At 48.1% G+C, this 17,387-nt stretch overlaps 1 protein-coding gene across 1 annotated transcript; it reads right to left on the bottom strand.

Annotated features, from left to right (window-relative positions):
- Nucleotides 1–2,812: 2,812 nt before the first annotated feature.
- On the bottom strand, nt 2,813–16,905 carry LOC139685976 (uncharacterized). Its single transcript, XM_071583103.1, has 4 exons — nt 16,657–16,905; nt 11,369–11,726; nt 3,632–3,778; nt 2,813–2,916 (listed from the first exon to the last, which is right to left on the bottom strand). Exons 1-4 carry the CDS (start codon nt 16,903–16,905, stop codon nt 2,813–2,815), a joined length of 858 nt encoding a protein of 285 aa, XP_071439204.1.
- Nucleotides 16,906–17,387: the final 482 nt, after the last annotated feature.

The raw sequence follows: 17,387 nt of genomic DNA, 5'->3' as shown, positions 1-17,387 counted from the left end.
TTCCCATATTTTCTCCACGGTCGCTCCACTAGCTGCCCATTCAGGAAACTTACCCCTTAAAAATTCCTGGAACCCTTCCCTATCTGCCCGGGTATATTGCCAAATTTTCTTTTCATCCCCCATACCTTTTGTTGATCTATACCAGTCCATTTTAACACACACTGCTGCGTGATCACTTATTCCCGGAAAGACATCTACACTAATGATAGGGTTTGGAGGTCTAAGTAGAAGAACGTCGAGGGTATTTTCTCCCCTAGTGGGCTTATTTACTACCTGGGTAAACCCTTCTTCGTTAATGAGGCGATTTACCAGATCTTGTGCCTGCCCGCCACCCGCTGTTTTGCCCCCCCACCCTATTTCTGGAAGGTTTAAATCCCCTGCTATGATGATGTTATCATGGGGGTTTTCAGAGCAATAGTCAGCAATGATCTCTAACGAGTGCATACTTTCGCTTGGACTTCTATACAGAGCAATTATTTTTAACCATTTTCTACTTTCTGCTTCTCGTATCCTTACACACATCATCTCACAGTTACTTTGTTGCCAATCTAAAAAGCTTATTATGTTGCTACAAACACAAATGAATACTCCTCCGCCCCTCCCACCTCGATTCCTTCGATAGACATTGTAACTTGACGGAAAAATTTCGGCCGATGTAATGCTATCATGAAGCCAAGATTCTGTGCCAATTATGATGTTGGGATTACAAGCATCTATTACTGTCTCAAATTCCCTAGATTTGTTGAGGATACTTCTACAGTTTACCTGGAGGATATTTAAGCCCTTACCTTCAATTTTACCGTCTATACCGTGCACGATCTCGGGTCTGCTTGTAGAGCCACTGGGTAACACTCTGCTCGCCACACATCCCGTCGTTCCTCGCCATTCCCCGTCTTCACGCTCGTCGAGTGTCCTCCGCTTCCGGTCCCTGCTTCAGTTCTTCTTCGTCTGACAGACTCTTCTGTGAACTCTCCCCCGTTGTATGAGGCTGTCACACAGAAAGTGATTTCGCCTCTACGGTGGCTATTGGTTTCCACCTCCAAATCACCTCGGTTGGCTCCTATAAGTTTCCCTGCTTCTTGTATGTGTTTATTAACTTGCCTAGTAGACTTCCGTGCTTATGGGAGCCCCTTCTGTTTAGATGGACACCATCTATCCCCAAATCGCCATCGCTAATCCAGCAGTTTGTATCAAAAAAGAATAAACCTAGTCTTTTCTAGTCTAAACCCAGTCTATTCCCTCGTTAATATAGTCGATTTTGCGGTCCCAAATATCTTTTCTTCTTATAATCCCACTAATCACTATGTTTGCCTTTTTAAATTTTTGCTTTGCTGCAATGGCTAAATCCCACACCAATCACACAACATGGTCACCTGTTTTAGCCCCTCGGACATCATTTGTGCCAACGTGTAGGATCACCACTTCCTCTTCCCGCTCACCCTCCATCTCCTCAATTTTGTATTGCAGTTGCTCCATTCTTATACCCGGGAAACAATTTACCGTTGCCCCAGCTTCCTTGCAAACTTCTCCGCTGAATCTTATGATAGAATCCCCCATGATTCTAAACTTTGTTTTATTCTTCTTAAGTTCACACATTCCTTGTGGATGTGACTGACCTTCCCTAACTGAATTTCCTTCTCTTGTGCTGCCTCCTCCACACAAATCAGCACTGCGGCGTTTTTCCGGTGCTCTCGTTTCCGTGCGTCTCTTACATCTCCTGTCTCTAACAGTCTCGAAACGTTCACATTTGTTATCTAGTTGACATTTTAACCTCTCGTTTTCATCCTTTAGGGCTGATATTACTTCCTTAGCCGTTTGCAGTTCACTCCTTAGCTTTTCTATTGCAGAGTCTTTCTTGCTTAGTTCATTTGAAACACTCTTTTCACATTGTTCACACTTCCACCCTTCTTGAACACACTCCTTCATGGTCTTCTTACTGCACTTGAAGTGAAACCAGCATCTACAATCCGTGCATTGGGCACCGTTTTTTAAGTTCCTTTTACAGACCTTGCACTTAATCACCACTTTACTCTCCGCAATGACCTCACCAGTCATTTTGGCCACAAACTTTCACTTCCGCGGAGCGATGAGAAAACACGTCCACCCTCGTTGACCGCGTGCGAGTGAATCCACCAGGGTGTGAAAACCTGAACACTGCATGAGCACGTATTAATACGAGAGCAGACCAATAAGTGTGAATAGGCACCCGCCAGATGGTAGGTTTTTATCTGTTAAATAAATTTTATTTTTAAAATTGTTTTGTACAATTGTGAAGAAAAATATATTACTCTAACCTTAACCACTGAAAAAATATTGATAGAAATAATCTCTGGTTTTTTTTTAGGTTCCACCAGGTCTCGCAGTTGACGCCGCTGATGGAAGGCCCCTCCAAGGCATCCTCTGGATGATAGCAACCATCGTGGCTATAGCTCATCTCAGCACCGCTGTAGCAGTTGCCATTCCTCATAGCTGCCCACCATGGCTAATTCCCAACCAGGGCAATGCAACTTGGTCCCCCTTCCCTGGAATGAGGGTGGTGTCATGGATATGAAGACACCCAGCCTCCTCACATTTCTCTCCCATCAGAAATGTGAGGTCCCTCCAGAGAGAGAGAGAAGAAAGCCTGGGTACCACATTCCAGGAGTCCAGGTTTGCCAGAAGGACAGATCGACGCAGAGAGAAGCAGCTGTTTTGGTTATTCATCATCTTGAGTGCTCAGAGATTCCCACTGCCAGCCTTTCAGTCAACAGAAGCCACTGCCATTGACCTGAAGTGCAGCAAGGCTCCTCTTTGCCTCGCGTCCTTTTAAATCTCAGAAACTCAGTCGGCAGGCTACATGAGGGATGAGTGGCGTGATGGACACTGCAGTGTGGTGAGGTGAAGCATACTTCGGAAGTTCAGTAAGATTCTGAAGATCTTTGAAAGCCAGATAAATTATCATAACAAAAATAATAAGCTGCTTGGCTATCAATGAGGGTCACCGCTATTGACATTCAGAGTAGAATCTCCAAAGGGTCGTTGCCCATGGTGATCCTGGGCATTGTATACACGTCCCGGAGCAAATATTGAGTACAATTTGAATTGGAAATGTCACAATATGGTGGGGGTGCGAATAGGTGGCATGTTAGATTTGTAAGATTATTTACTACCCAAAGAGAAAAAGAGACGGTTTGAAGTGGCGTATCAAAGAAGGCACAAAGGAAACAGTGTAAATTTATTTGTAAATGAACATGCACTGTAATAAGGTGAGGTCACGTGACCTAGGAAGAAGAAAGACACAGAGACATAGGATAGACTCTTAGACGTGATATATTTAGGCAGTCTACTTGATTTTTACATGGAAGAGCATAATCCCAGGTATTAAGAAGGAGAGGGTTACCAGTTCATAGAATCCACAATTGAAAGGGTGTCTCTTAATGGCGCAGATGAATTTCACGATGGATGCTGGGTTGTGGGGTGCTCAAATGTCGGCCATCCGGGTCAGTTCGCTCATGAGTAAGCCGCCGGAAGATCGCCTCAGGAGGGTGCATCCTTTCGATGTGCGTGAAAGAGGTTTCTCTGGTGGTACGCCAGATAAGCTTTTGTGACTGTCTTGAAGGTGCTGCGATTGTGGTGTTTTCTGCATACATACATGTGGAGTGGAAAGTAAGTTGTTCACCAACAGATGTAGGAGGAGAGGACTGAGCATCAAGTCTTGTGGCACAGATGCACCTTTGTGTGACGGGAGATGGATTCACCCAATGCCCTGACAAATTGCTGATGCGGAAGGTAGCTGTGGCTGATGAACAGCAGGGGAGGGGGAAATGAGAGGGGTTAAGTTTAAAGAGATGGCCATCGTGCCATACTGTAGAAGGCCGTGGCGACGTCTTAAAAGACAGAATCAGTTACCATTAGACTTCAATCCATGCAAATTATTTTGCAGAGGCGAAAGACTTGGTGATTAGCTGACGCATGCTCATGGAAACAGACAGGCGAAATTGAAGGAGAAAGTGTGATGAAAACTCATTGAAGATGGTTGGTGTAATTAAGAGGTTTGAAGAGAGTGAAATAAAATAGTGAGTAGGCCTGGTGAGGGGACCTGGTGACTTGGGTGGGCTCAAGAAGAGCTAGGATAGAGACAGGTTTGCCTGTGATGAAGGAAGCAGGATACAGCTGCTACTCTCCGTGCTGGAACAATTAGCTGCACCATGATGTGAATTTCAACCCCCAAAGAACCATCTGTTCTTTCTCTTGGATGTAAACCAAGGAAAGTCATTCTTTTCCGAAATGAGTGAAAGAACCCCACATTGGTAAATTGAAAATATGTTTAAAATCCTTGTGTTGGATGAAGAGTTATTCAGAGAGCTTTTTATTAGTAAGAACGAGGACGTCTAAAAAAGAATTGGAGATTGCACTCAACCAGAACAGTTACTCATTGTGAATGCCTATTGAATTAGTGTGTAGTGTCATTCCGCCCATAAAAGAAAATGTGCAGCTTAAGTAAAGTTTCCTGTGAAAGTATTATGTCAATGTGGTGTGTGGTAGGAAGCTATAAAAGTTCATGCTTTATGCAGTGAATGTTGTTACATTTCTGGGAAAGAATTGTATTGTCTAAGCGCAAAGACGATGGCAAGCATTAATTATGTGTACATTTGAAGTACCTCTTCTAGAATATAAATTTTCTTCTCATGCAACTTACTCACTTTCTGAGTATGGACCATGAAAGCAGGGAATCAATGCAAGAGGTCTGGATGGAGATATAGATAATTAGTGGCCATGGGAATTGAATGTTGCTCTGAGCCCTTCCTTGGATCTTTGCCTGCCCGGTTGTCCTGTGGTTCTGATTTTACCACTGAATGTCGTGGACAACAATTTTGGAAAGTGAGCATGATGTTCAATGACATTAACAGTTGAAATAAAGATTAATAGACATACACAACGATTCGAGCTGTCCTCAGCTGAGCCTCCAAAAGGGGGAGGCTTACTAAGTCCCTCCTTCTCACCTTTTGGAAGCATTTGAGCTGTGTCCCCAATTGGTCATCTAATCCAGTTCACTCAGAAGGAAGCCTGCCTCCCATTGCACTTCTGTAGGACCTGGGTGGGTCCACTTCATAGGGTGCTAGGATGGGTGGATTCCTGGCCACAGGCCTGCTGTGCCCGTTTGCAGATCAACAGGAGTGTCCAAAGAATCTCCCAAAAACCTTCCCTCCCCGGTAGCTCAAGTCGTTTTATGCGCACAATCCTATAAACATCATACTCAAAGATATAGGTACTTAACTGAATGCATGTGAAAGTCCCGGGCTTAATGATATTCCAGTCACTATTTTTGCCATTCCAGTTGCCTTCTTACAAGGCCCTGTCATGAAGTGAGAGTAGTTTTGTGAAGTCGTCTCTTCATATATTTGCCAGGTTGGTGGTATATGGAGTAAATGTGTAGGTTTCCTTGTGATGTGTGTAGCGTGATACCAAGGGCCTCAAGGGTTCAAAAATGAAGATGGATAAGGAGGATTGTCTAAGTTCCATATGGTGACCAGGGATGTTTCTGTCTGGTGGATGTATGTTGTGATTATGAGAGTAATAGACATTATGGTTTTAGAAATATTTCTTGTAAAAGTGTAATGTCTAATTTGTTTTTGTCTATGTATTTCAATAAATGGTCTTTTTGTGTGTGTAGTATGCTGTTGCAATTCCAGGATTGTTCATATGTGTTGTGATGTGTTTGGAAGTGTAATGTTGTTAGTTCAGTCTGGAAGAGAAACATTTTTCTAGCAAGAACAATTTCTTTTCCTTAAGGGAAGGGAAGACATTTTTGCCCAAGTGTCCCTGAAGAAGGGCATTTAAGCTATAGATTCATTCGTATCAGTCTTTTGTTGAGAGAATGGTGTTGTAGGTGAATAATGGATTAAAGAGGGAAAGGAGTTGTTATTGGTGAGAGCAGCAGAGAAGGATTGTGTGAGAGAGGCTGGACAAGGTGCTGTGGTAAGAAGTCCAGCATTTCCTCAGTGCAATAGCAAAACTTGTTTTGTGTTTTTGTGGACCAGGCACCCTCGATAATTGGCAGTGTGGTCTTGTTTGCAGAGATATCACATGGCTGGGTGTCTTTGGAATTTTGACATTTGGAGGTGGTGTGGTCTTAGCCACAGCAAACACAGTTTAAAAGACAGGTGCTGTGATTTATGCATTACCAATGGCTGGGCACCTATGGCCCTGCACAGGTAATGGAAATTATTTTAAATAGTCTATTTTGATTGCCAGACCTGCTAGATTGGTTTTTAATGACAGGGCTTGGGGGTGTTCTGAATTTTCAAAAACTAGGTGACAAGTTGTGGGATATTTGGCCACAAATTGGATCCCTAAGGTATGCTGGATGTCAAAGGGACGAGTAGAGCATATTCCGCCTACTGATACCATTGAGAAACTGTGGCTTTTCAATTCTGTTTGCCTTAATCTTCAATGGAAGGGAAGAGACTCCTCAGTGAAAATTATATTTTCTGTCTCCAGGGAGTTGGTATGTGACAAAGGGACAGTCATGGATTTCAGAATTTTACCTACTTTGTGATATTCATGAACAGTGGAACATTTTATTACCATAGTGTTGGTACCAGTCAAGTAATGTATTGGGAGTATGTATGACAGAGTTTAATTATTTCGTTGTTAATCACCAGCCAATTGCTAGTGTCAGCAATGTGAAAAGGTGAGTCAAATGTTTTGCAGTCTTTACAGCTGAAAGGGGGCACATTGCAGCAGGTGTGCTTGTGGTAACCTAATTGTCCACCAAAGTGGTTTGGGCTGAGAACCTAAAGAGAGCTGAGAAGCTAAATTATATTTTCTATATGGCCTACAGCATGATAGATTGAGTTTGGATTGAATTAAGCTAATTGTCTACCTGTTGTGAAGGCACATTAGCAGTAGTGGTGGATGTATTAGTTTTGTCTAATAGAATGGGGATTTTAAAATAGTTATAATGAAGTCCTCTTTGATCTCAGTGAACATTGAGGAAAAAAACATTCAACATATTTAAATTAAGGGCTGGTGTCGTTTGCCCTTAGGAGGCATTTTGGCCGCCATACCCATTGAATAGAAAGTCACCTTTGAAAGAAACCCTTTGTGTAGTCGATTTTGGCATTACTGCACCTAATGTCTGAAATGGCTCATTGAAAGCCCTTGTGGGCACACGTACCATGCTGGTGGGTGCAAACAACCTTAACAGGTCGATTCACAACAAATGAAAACCATGGCATGATGAAAAAAAACCAACGTCAGTGTGCGTGTTGTTCATGAGAAGAGAAGCTTATGACACAGCCGTATCATTGTCGGCCCTTGCGGGCGCATATTATACCGTCCCGGTGGGCGATACCCACCTTTACCGGTCATTTTACATAAATTAAATCCTTGGCATTGCAAAAAACCTGACGAAAGTATGCATGTGTTTGTGAGAAGCGGGAAACTTAATACTAAGTGCAATAGGACTGTTACACCCTAACAATTTACAACATAAGTTGAACGAGCTGACAGGAACATTTCGGGGAAACATCAGTAAAAATAAACAGGAAAAAATGGCGAAGAGAGTGCCGTACATTTAAGAGTAGACATAGGAAAGACTCAAAGTCGAGTAATATCTTTAGGCAGTGTATAGGTATGTTTCCGATTTATGTCGTAATCCCAAATGGCCGTGAGGAGTGGATTGCCCGCTGATTTCAGGCGCGAATGGAATTTGGTTACCTGCGTGCGAATTAAGTCCGCGACGGCCGGGATATCGTGGGCGGCACGGACCTCGGCCATTCGCGTCCTGCGGCTTAGTGCAGTAAGCCCCGTATGGATTTGTTTTGAATGGTTTCCAGGTGGCGCCATGTAGTTTTACGGTTTGCGAAAATGGAGCTGGCATAAAGAAATTTGGGCCGAATGATCGCCTTGTAAAGGCGCATTCGGTCCTTGTGACTGAGTGGCGATGTCGTCAAGGTGAGGCAAGACAGCTTGTTCCTTGCGACAATCGCCGACGTTCGGCAATGGTCCAAATGTGGTCGGAAGGTCAGTTTCTCGTCGATAATGACGCCAAGGAAGCTCTAGGAATCACATGTTTTTGGAGCGTTATAGGAAGGTGAGGAGTGCGTTGGCGTCGTCGGGCGAAGTGGACGTGTGTGCTTTTGTCGGCGTTTATCTTAATTTTCCATGTAGACGTCCACTTTTGCAGTTTGCGTAGGTGCGTGTTGATGCGCCGAATGTTCGCCGAGCGTACCCCGGACGAGGCAGCAATGGCGGTGTCATCTGCGTACATGTAGAGATACGTGTGGGGCGTGGACGGTATATAATTAACGAATAAATTGAATAAGAACGGGCTTTAGAGAGCCCTGCGGGACGATGCCGGCGGGGTTCTTTACGGATGAAAGGGAATCCCCCAAGCAAACCCGAAATCGGCGATTGGCGAGAAAACGGCGTACCATTAGGAGGAAAGGTTCATTTTGAAAAGGAGACCGTTGTGCCATACCCTGTCGAACGCACGGGCGATATCGAGAAATACCGCGTCCGTGGATCGACGAAGGTTGAAACCGTGCGAAATACGTTCGCACAAGCGAAGGATTTGAAATTCCGCGGAAACCAAGTTGCTCAGGGCGAAAAATGTGACGGTCGCGCGCGTGCGATTCTAGCAGGGACAGAAGGACCCGCTCAAAGATTTTGGACACGTTAGAGAGCAGAGTAATTGGTCGGCAATTACCCGGTATCGTGGCGTCTTTCCCTGGCTTTGGAAGGAGGATAACTTTCCCTGTTTTCCAAGGGGAAGGGAAGTGGGCGGAAAGGTAACAATGATTAATTAGGTCGGAAAGGATGAGAGGGAAGATAGGTACTTGGGCCGCAAGAATAAGTTCCCGATTTGACACATTGTCAAACCCGGGCGCCTTCTTCGGCGGCAGCGAGGTTAAGATTGACTTTATTTCGTCTGCAGACGTTATCAAGGGGAGACTGGTAGGATTGGAAGGAAGATTCGCAGGGAATTTGCGGATTTTATGGTCCGCGGGGGAAGGATCGGCGGCCATCGTACCTTCCAGGAACACCGCCTTCTGGGTTGGGTCGAAAATTAATGTCGATTAATTTCAAGGGAGGTCTGTTTTGGGGAGCGACGAAGGGACTTAGAAATTTTCCACAGAGAGTTATCCTCGAAAGACAGAGAGGAAACATGACGCATCCACTTTTGAGAAGAGAAAGCAGCAATGGAGCGCCTGACGTCAGCATGGAGCCGATTGTAAAGGGACTTGTCCCAAGGCAATCGGTCCCTTTGCCATGCACGGCGAGCGGCATTTCTGGCTTTTATCTTCGCAAGAATGTGAGGAGGAAGGGCACGGCTTTTTCTCCCAGATTTGGGAGGGACTGATGACGTAATACGGCGCTTCGCTTCCGCAAAAGCTTCCGAAACGGCCTCGGCATGGCGGTCTAGGTCCTCGGGGGACGGGGACGTCTGCGAGGGCATCTGGAAAGCGGTTCTAGGAAAAGGACTGGGTCGGGGGGAGTTGCGCACGTGGCGAGGAGATAGGGAGATGGAAAAGGACGGGAAGATGGTCCGAAGTGAATCCGTGAACCACGGAAGGAGGAGAGATGAATGGAAGATTAAGGGAGTCTATGATGCTGACGGAGGAAGGGGATCGGGAAATATGCGTCGGCTCGGAAGGAGCCAATATGGACGCCGACTGGGATTCAATGAAGGACTGCAGAATTCTCCCGTTGTAATTTTGTTTAGAACAGTTCCAATGGAAGCTGCGTGCGTTCCAATCGCCGATGAATAAGCCCGATTTTCGTGGGGAGATCAGGCGCGCGAGGTCGTCTTTATTCAATTTATTCGGTCTACCGCATAGTTGGTAAATGGAGAATATGTTTATAGTACCGTTCGTTGTATGTACTTCGATTCCTAGAGCTTCCATGCTGGAGAGAATGGGAACAATAAGAAGGGAATGAGGAATATCCCGCTTAATAAGGATAGCAACTCCTCCGCCGGGTTTGTTTCTGTAAAGACGGTGTGTGCAATACTCTGGAGAGTAAAAGATGTGTGGCTTCAGAAAGGTCTCCTGAAGAAGCAGTATGTCGATGTGATGTAACGCGGCATAGTTAAAATGTTCGTGTTTCTTGTTTAACAGGCTATTGCAATTCCAAGATAAGATTTTTAGCGAACGACGCAATGATGTACACGGGGAATCAAACATGTAGACGGAGAAGTTGCTCAAGAATGAAAATCTTTTTCGCTTCGATAGTCGGGGCCTGCTGAATGACGGACATTATTCCGCGGAACCATTGCAGTAGGTCCGTAGCAGCGGAGGAAAGGAGGGGAGGTTGCTGAAGGCCGGGGAGGGGCGCGTGGCAGGCTGGCAGCGGCGGAGGGGAAGACTTAGAAACTGGGAGCGGAGGGAACTTCACATTGGAGGTCATTGCCCGGGCGAAGGAGCGAGAGAGGGGAGGGGGAGCGGTCGCCGAAGGAACAGCTGGCGCGATCTTTTTACGCTCCGCTTGCAAACTCTTGGCTTCTTTGTGGACCTCGCAACCGCGATAATTCGCCGGATGCGCGTTACCACAGAGGAAACATAATGCAGCCTCCTCCCTAGGCTTCGTACATTCACTGCTCAGATGTTTGCCACCGCATCCAACGCTAATAGGTTGCAAGAAACAATGGTTTTTCGTATGTCCTAAACGATGGCATTGCACCGGTTCGTTGGGTTTGCGGAAAATAGAAACCGCGACGCGTAAGACCGCGAGGGATTGGATTTGAAGGAAAGCTTCCGTGTCGACGGAGCTTTCGCAAGCTATATGGCAAGTAGTAGTGGGATAACGGGCGACTTCTTTAATTTTGTGGGACCTTTCAATGTCCGACGGGCGGGTTGAAAAAATGCGGCGAGCGAATATCACCGGGAAGCCTAGAGATTGCAAGTGCGTCGTTATTTCAGATTCCTCGATTGCCGGAAGGATGACCTTGATCGCGAATTCCCGCCGACGATTGCACGGGAGTTGGTATGTTTCGTAAGGAACATTCAGCTCCTTAAGGATTACAGAGACTTTATTGTAATCGTCAATGGTGCTACATTTTATTACCGCGTAATTATTACTCGTGGAATGGGCGATCGGGGGAAACTGGCAAGCGCGGGCGATCATCTCTTCATCTCCGTCCATTGTTTTGTGTCGGCGATACGGAAAGGAGGGATTTTACCTTTATTCCCGCTCGAAGCGGACGTCGGCCGCGGAGCACTGTTACCGGATAAATTAGCGGAATTGGATGCCATTGAATTGGAAAGTAATGAATATTTGTTAGAAATCGCAACCGGAGCGATCGGGAATGCAGGTAAAGCGCCTGTGGCCATGTGTCGCCGGCGCTTGGATGACACCACCTGGAAATTTTCCACGGATGAAATACCTTCATTTGAAACCTCGTTTACAGTGCCAAGGGATGCGCTCTGCTGGCACTGGCGGTCAGGCACAGGTCGCGCATTGGGATCAAGAATTGAATGACCGGCAAGGAAGGAATCACTCACCGCATCCTGAGCGGAGCTGGTCTCCATGGGCTCGGCCGGGACTGGTGTGGAAGCCGAGTGGCGAGCATCAGGGATGGAAGTAGTGCTGACTCCTGCTGAAGGCGAAGTTGTCGCGTGGAGAACGGCAGAAGGCAAGTCCTTGGGCGAAGTAGAAGGAGCAGAGGCGGTCGAAGGACGGAAATTGTCGAGGATTGCGTCCCTTTCGCTCACCGAAAGGGCCGCGAGCGCGTTGCGCAAGCTCTGTTGTCAACGGGGTAGCGTTCATGGCGAAAGACGAATTCGTATCACGCGTTATAGCTGTTGTTGAAACTTTTGTTAACGCCACTGGTGACGAAGTCGTACGGCGATTGCCACGCAAACCAATGTTTATTGAGACGTCATGCGCACCGCGCGGGTGACGAAGCGGTCCAGTTTCGTGATGCAGCGGAGTAGAGGTTTTTATTCTCATTGTCTGTTCACCTGACACATCGGAGATGTTGCTCTCGACGATGGAAAGGGAAGGAGAGGGGGGCGGGCGAGGAAAGAGAGAATGCTCGGGCGGGGCGAGCGCCAGGGCGGCTCCGGGGAGGAGGAGGGGAGGCAAGCGACTGGCCCCGGCGGGCGGGGTCGTTGCTCGGCGGCGTCGGCCGGATCAAAGGACCCGCCGGTCGGCACGATGAACCACAGGCTCGTACTGCCAAAATGCACACAAAAACCAAAGGAGCGCACGAAAGACACGTCCGTTCTCTTTGAAAGAGCAGTATGTTATCGAGAAGCTTATGAAATGGAGCAATGGAAGCCCTGGAGAGGGCACACATAAACCGTGCCGGTGAGCGTTACCCACCTTTACCGGTCGTTTCACAATAAAGAAATACCCTGGCAATTTGAACTAAAATGACGTCAGTGTACGTGTTGTTTCTGTGAAGAAAGAAACTTAACAACTAGTATGTGAGGAGTACATTCTCACATGAAATGAACATAAAAATATGACAAGCCGACAGGAAACGGCTTGGGTTAAGAACTATGAATAAACTATACGGGAGAAGGCAATTTACAGGGGGATGACTTAAAATTTAAAAGAAAGGATAATGAACTCTAATATGAATATATGGCGGGGAGTATTTACAGAAAGGGGGAGCGCCCGTATACGTCCTACAGGTGGACAGGGCGGGACTAAGCGATCGCTAAAAACAATAACGAGAGAACACCGAATGAATATTGTTATCGGTGAAATATTAACATCAATGGGTGCGAAAAGAAAGCACCCGGCTAAGCTGAGAAGGAGATTACACACGATATGATAGGCTATAATGAACGCTAACTTAGGACGATATATTTAAATTTAACGACTAAGAAGAAGACTAAAAGCAGGCATAGGAAAGACTCAGGCGAGTAGTATCCTTAGGCAGTGTATATGTATGACGCTTTTCAATATCGTAATCCCACAACGACGCCAGAAGGGGATTACCAGCGGTGGTCAGCGACGCATGAAACGACTTAATTTGGCGGCGCATAAAGTCCGCAATTGACGGGAGGCGATGTGCCGCGCGCACATCTGCCATTCGGGTGAGACGGCTCACATTAAGCAGACCCCGAATGGCTTTGTTTTGTATTGTTTCGAGGTGGGTCCATAACGTCCTTCGGCACGCGAAAATTTGAGATCCGTAAAGAATTTGCGGACGGATGATCGACTTGTAAAGTCGCATCCTGTCCGCGTGCGACACAGAAGAGGCTTCCGATGCGAGACATCGAAGCTGATTCACGGCCACAATGGCTTTGCGGCGGCACAGATTAAGGTGCGGTTGGAAGGTTAATTTGGCGTCAAGAGTGACGCCAAGGAATCGGCATGTCATTGACGAATAAATTGAATAGAAACGGGCTGATAAGAGAGCCGTGCGGAACACCCGCTTCGGCTCGCTTTACAGAGGAGAGGGAGTCCCCATTAGACACCCGGAATCGGCGATTGGAAAGGAAACTGGCGATCAAGTTGATGAGGGGCGGAGGAAAGTGCGAAAGGTGCAATTTATAAAGCAGACCTTTATGCCAAACTCCATCGAACGCGCGGGCGATGTCAAGAAAGACAGCGTCCGTGGATCGACGGAGGTTAAAGCCGTGCGAAATACGTTCGCATAAGCGAAGTATTTGATGCGGCGCGGAGACGCGAGATCTAAAACCAAATTGCTCCGGGCGGAAGATGCCCTGAGCGTTCGCGTGTGATTCAAGCTGAGTCAGAAGGACTCGCTCGAAAATTTTCGACAGGTTTGACAAAAGAGTTATCGGGCGACAATTTCCGAGGATTGAAGCGTCTTTCCCTGGCTTCGGAAGGAGGATAACTTTCCCTGTTTTCCAAGGGGATGGGAAATGGGAAGCAAGGTAGCAATGATTAATTAAGTCTGAAATGAGAAGGGGAAACTTCGGAACGGAGGCGGCAAGTTTAAGTTGATGGTTTGTTATCCCATCAAAACCGGGTGCTTTTTTTGACGGAAGAGAGGTGATAATCCCTTTGATATCGTCCGCCGACGTTATCAAGGGGAGATCAGGGGGATTTGACGGAAGAGATTTTAAAAACTGTCTGATTTTACGATCCGCGGGGGATGGGGTTGGATCGACTGTCATGGTGGACTCCAGGTGGTCAGCCTGGATGTCCGCCTTTTTCATCGGATCGAAAATTAATTTGTCCGTTAATTCAGTGGAGGGTTGGTAGATTTAATGTTACGGCGAAGGGACTTGGATATTTTCCAGAGAGAGTTATCCTCGAAGGACAGGGAGGAAACATGACGCAGCCATTCCTGCGAAGAAAAAGCCTTAATGGACCGTCTGACGTGAGCAGCGAGGCGGTTGTATCGGGACTTATCCCAAGGCAATCGGTCACGCTGCCACAGACGACGGGCGGCATTTCGTGCTTTGATCATCACAAGAATGTGCTGTGGAAGGGGACGCGATCTCCCAGAAATGGGAGGAATAAATTTCGTTATTCGGCGTTTCGCTTCTGCAAAGGCATCCGAAACGGCTTCTGCTCGGCGGTCAAGGTCCGCAGGAGTGGGGGAAGAAAGGGGAGCAAACGGCTCCAAGACGTCTGCTAGGGAAGCAGGAAAAAGGTCCCAGTTTAAGGACGGGGTAGGTGGGGGAAGAAGACGAGGAGAGGGGGAGGTGAAAAAGGACCGGGGAAATGGTCGGATGAAAAATCTCGGACGACCGAGGGCGTGCCGACAAAGGGAAGGTTGATCGCCAGACCGAAATCGATAATGGAAACACGGGAAGGGGATCGGGAGACACGTGTCGGCTCCATGGGAGCGAGAAAGGACGAGGGTAGGTTCGATGCGGACGCATGCAAAATGCGCCCGTTTCGGGAGGTCGAGGAATAATTCCAATGTCTGCTATGAGAATTCCAATCTCCTATGTACAAGCCCGACCTGTGACGTAACATCAAAAGGTTCAGGTCGTTTTTATTCAATTTACGCGCCCGGCCGACGAGTTGGTAAATGGTGAATATATTCAGGTTACCCTGCGTTGTATGTACTTGAATTCCGAGAGCTTCCATGCAGGAGAGGATGGGGACGTCGAGGAGGGAATGAGAGATATCCCGTTTAATCAAGATAGCAACTCCTCCGCCTTGAGCGTTGCGGTCGAGACGGTGTGTAATGTAATCGGAAGAGTAGAAAGAGACGTGAGGTTTCAAAAAGGTTTCCTGAAGAAGAATGATGTCTATGTGGTGTTGCGAAGCGAATTGTAGCAACTCGTGTTTTTTGTTGGAAATACTGTTACAATTCCAGGAAAGAATTTTCAGCGTGTCGCGCGGTGAAGACGTGTGGACGTTACACATGAAGTTGGAGGAGTTGCTCCAGGATAAACATTTTCTTCGCCTCGAGCGTTGGTGCATGCTGAATCTGGGTCATTATACTTCGAAACCATGCTAAAAGCTCCGAGGCGGGCGAAGAAATACGGGATGACGGCATAGGGCCGACGAGGGGAGGGGATGCGCTCCGGGCGTGGGCGCGTGGCCATCTGGTCCGCTCGGAAAGGGACGCCTTGAGCGAGGGAGCGGAGGAAAAGCAGCTGACGAGGTCACTGCCCCGGCGAAGGAGCGTGGGAGGGGAGGAGGAGTCTGTGCCGCGGCAAAAACATTGGGTTTTTTCTTCGCGGCCTGCAATCGCTTGGCTTCCTTGTGGACGTCGCATCCACGGTAATTTGCGGGGTGATCTTGTCCGCAGAGATAGCAATGTGCCGGGGTTTCGCGGGATTTGATGCATTCATTACTAAGGTGCTTTTCGCCGCACCGAACACAGTTCGGCTGCAAAAAGCAATGGTTTTTGGTGTGCCCGATTCTCTGGCAACGGTGGCATTGCACGGGCATGTTGGGTTTTCGAAATGGGGTCACCGTGACGCGGAGACCCGCCAAGAATGATATGCTTAAGAAAGCTTCGACGTCGACTGCGTGTTCGCAGACGACGTGAATTGTGGTCGTCGGGTAGCGCTGAATTTCGCGAATCCCTTGTTCGCGTTCGTTATCCGATGGACGAGTGGACGTGATGCGTCGCACTGAGATTACAGGGTGGCCAAGCGACTGCAGATCGCGAAGAAGAGAATCATCGTCGATCGACGGAAGTACGCCACGAATAGCGAATTCGCGGGGGCGGTTTTCGGGCAGTTGATACGTCACGTGGGGAACCTCCAGTTCCCGGAGTATTGAAGCGACCTTGGTATAATCATCGGAGTTAACACATTTAATTACGGCCACATTCGCGCCCGTGGAATGAGCGACCGGGGGGAAAGCGCAAGCTCGCTTGATGCGCGAATTAATTTCTCCCCATTTGGAGACGTCCACGAGTCGAAACGGCGGAATTTTCCCTTTACCTGGGGACGTATTTGGACCCGCTGCGGTGGGCGATACGCGCGCCTGATCACGCGGAGGAGGACGAACGGAATTTAAACGGGAAGGGGGAGTTTCACCTTCCGTCAGAAGAGTAAATCGGTTCGCGATGTGAACGGAGGACACCGGCGGGGAAGATAATGCGCCTGACGCCATATGGCGGCGGCGTTTAGACGTCACTAGCGTGAATTCGGCGTCTTGCGAATTGGAAACACTATTAATATCGTGATTTGCATTGCCAGGGTATGCGCTCGGACGCATTGCGTCCGTCACAGTGCGCGGAGGCGAATTTGAACGACCGGGGAGGGCGGGAACACTCACCGGGGCCGGGGTGGCACCAAGGTCCATTGGCTCCACTGGCAAGGTAGCTGAGTGACAAGGTGTCTGGTTGAGTGGCGATGTAGGAGGCCGAGAAGGTGATGTGATGGGAAGAGCAGATGTTGTGGCGTTGTGAAGCACAGGCGACACAGAATGTGGACGAAAAGTTTCGAAGATTGCGTCCCTTTCGCTCACGGAAAGGGCCGCGAGCGCATCGCGCAAGCTGTCCGTGGTCAGCGGGACGGCGTCCATGACCGGAGAAACGATATCACTCTGAATTAAGTTCGCTGAAATTGCCGCTAAAGCAATTGGCGTTTGCGTCGTTCGGCGATTACCCCGAAGTCCAAGATTAATAGCGACGTCATGAGAACCACGCGGATTATTAAGTGGACCAGCGTCGTGATGTAGAGGCGACGACGCTTTAATTCGCATTAATTTATTTAAAAGCACATCGGAGACTGCTCGATGACGGAATGTATCGGGAAGGGGAACTGCTCAGCCGAGCAGGCGGGCGGGGCGAGCACCTAGGCGGCTCCCGGGAGGGGAAGGGGAGGCAAGCGACCGGCCCGGGCGGGCGGCCGTTGCTCGGCGGTTGGATCAAAGGACCCGCCGGGCGGCACGGTGACCCACAAAGGGATCGTACCCAAAACACGCAAACGCGCACAAAAATACGAAAGAAGGAGCGCTGGAAAACACGTCCGTTCACTTCGCAAGCACAGTGTGGAATCCTGTCT

This window comes from Hetaerina americana, unplaced genomic scaffold (genome assembly GCF_022747635.1).
Source record: "Hetaerina americana unplaced genomic scaffold, ioHetAmer1.1.p SCAF_123, whole genome shotgun sequence".
NCBI classification, from domain to species: Eukaryota; Metazoa; Arthropoda; class Insecta; order Odonata; family Calopterygidae; genus Hetaerina; species Hetaerina americana.
This window is presented reverse-complemented; position numbering and strand designations above follow the sequence as displayed.

Excerpts from the sequence above, each read along its gene's own strand:
- LOC139685976 (XM_071583103.1), bottom strand. The coding sequence starts at position 16,905 with ATGGACGCCGTCCCGCTGACCACGGACAGCTTGCGCGATGCGCTCGCG. Across the intron at positions 3,779-11,368 it reads AAACGAGGTTTCAAATGAAG|CCACAGCTACCTTCCGCATC; the intron begins GTATTTCATCCG and ends GCTGTTCATCAG. Across the intron at positions 2,917-3,631 it reads ACTTACTTTCCACTCCACAT|ATCTTCAGAATCTTACTGAA; the intron begins GTATGTATGCAG and ends TGGCTTTCAAAG.